The 272-nt window shown below is 37.9% G+C and overlaps 1 protein-coding gene across 1 annotated transcript in view; it reads left to right on the top strand.

Annotated features, from left to right (window-relative positions):
* Window positions 1–272, top strand: part of LOC119582007 (RNA-splicing ligase RtcB homolog) — a gene marked incomplete at its 5' end in the record, with an annotated part of 19,932 nt that overhangs the window by 4,628 nt on the left and 15,032 nt on the right. Inside the window, 1 exon segment of the mRNA XM_037930202.1 lies at window positions 140–254. Within this exon segment, the coding sequence (XP_037786130.1) occupies window positions 159–254 (96 nt within the window).

Raw genomic sequence — 272 nt, 5'->3', positions numbered from 1 at the left:
GTTTTTTGATAATATTCTTTTCTGAAATGCATGTTTTTCTTCTTTTTTCAACCACCCATCTCATAGTTATCACAGTCTTTTCTTTACTAGAAGGAGGAATGGAAAAATATGATAGTAATTGTAATATTTTCTTTAATAGACCTACTGCTTGGAGAAAGATGGTTGTTCGACAGTACAATGACGAGCTCAAGTTCCTCGAGCGCATCATGCCGAACTGCTGGCGAATCAAGAAGGGGTTCCAGCCCAACATGAATGTGAGTTTTGTTGTCTCG

The sequence above is a fragment of the Penaeus monodon genome, chromosome 15 (assembly GCF_015228065.2).
Source record: "Penaeus monodon isolate SGIC_2016 chromosome 15, NSTDA_Pmon_1, whole genome shotgun sequence".
Classification (NCBI taxonomy): Eukaryota; Metazoa; Arthropoda; class Malacostraca; order Decapoda; family Penaeidae; genus Penaeus; species Penaeus monodon.
Note: the sequence above shows the minus strand (reverse complement) of the source record. Positions and strands in the feature narration are given on the sequence as shown.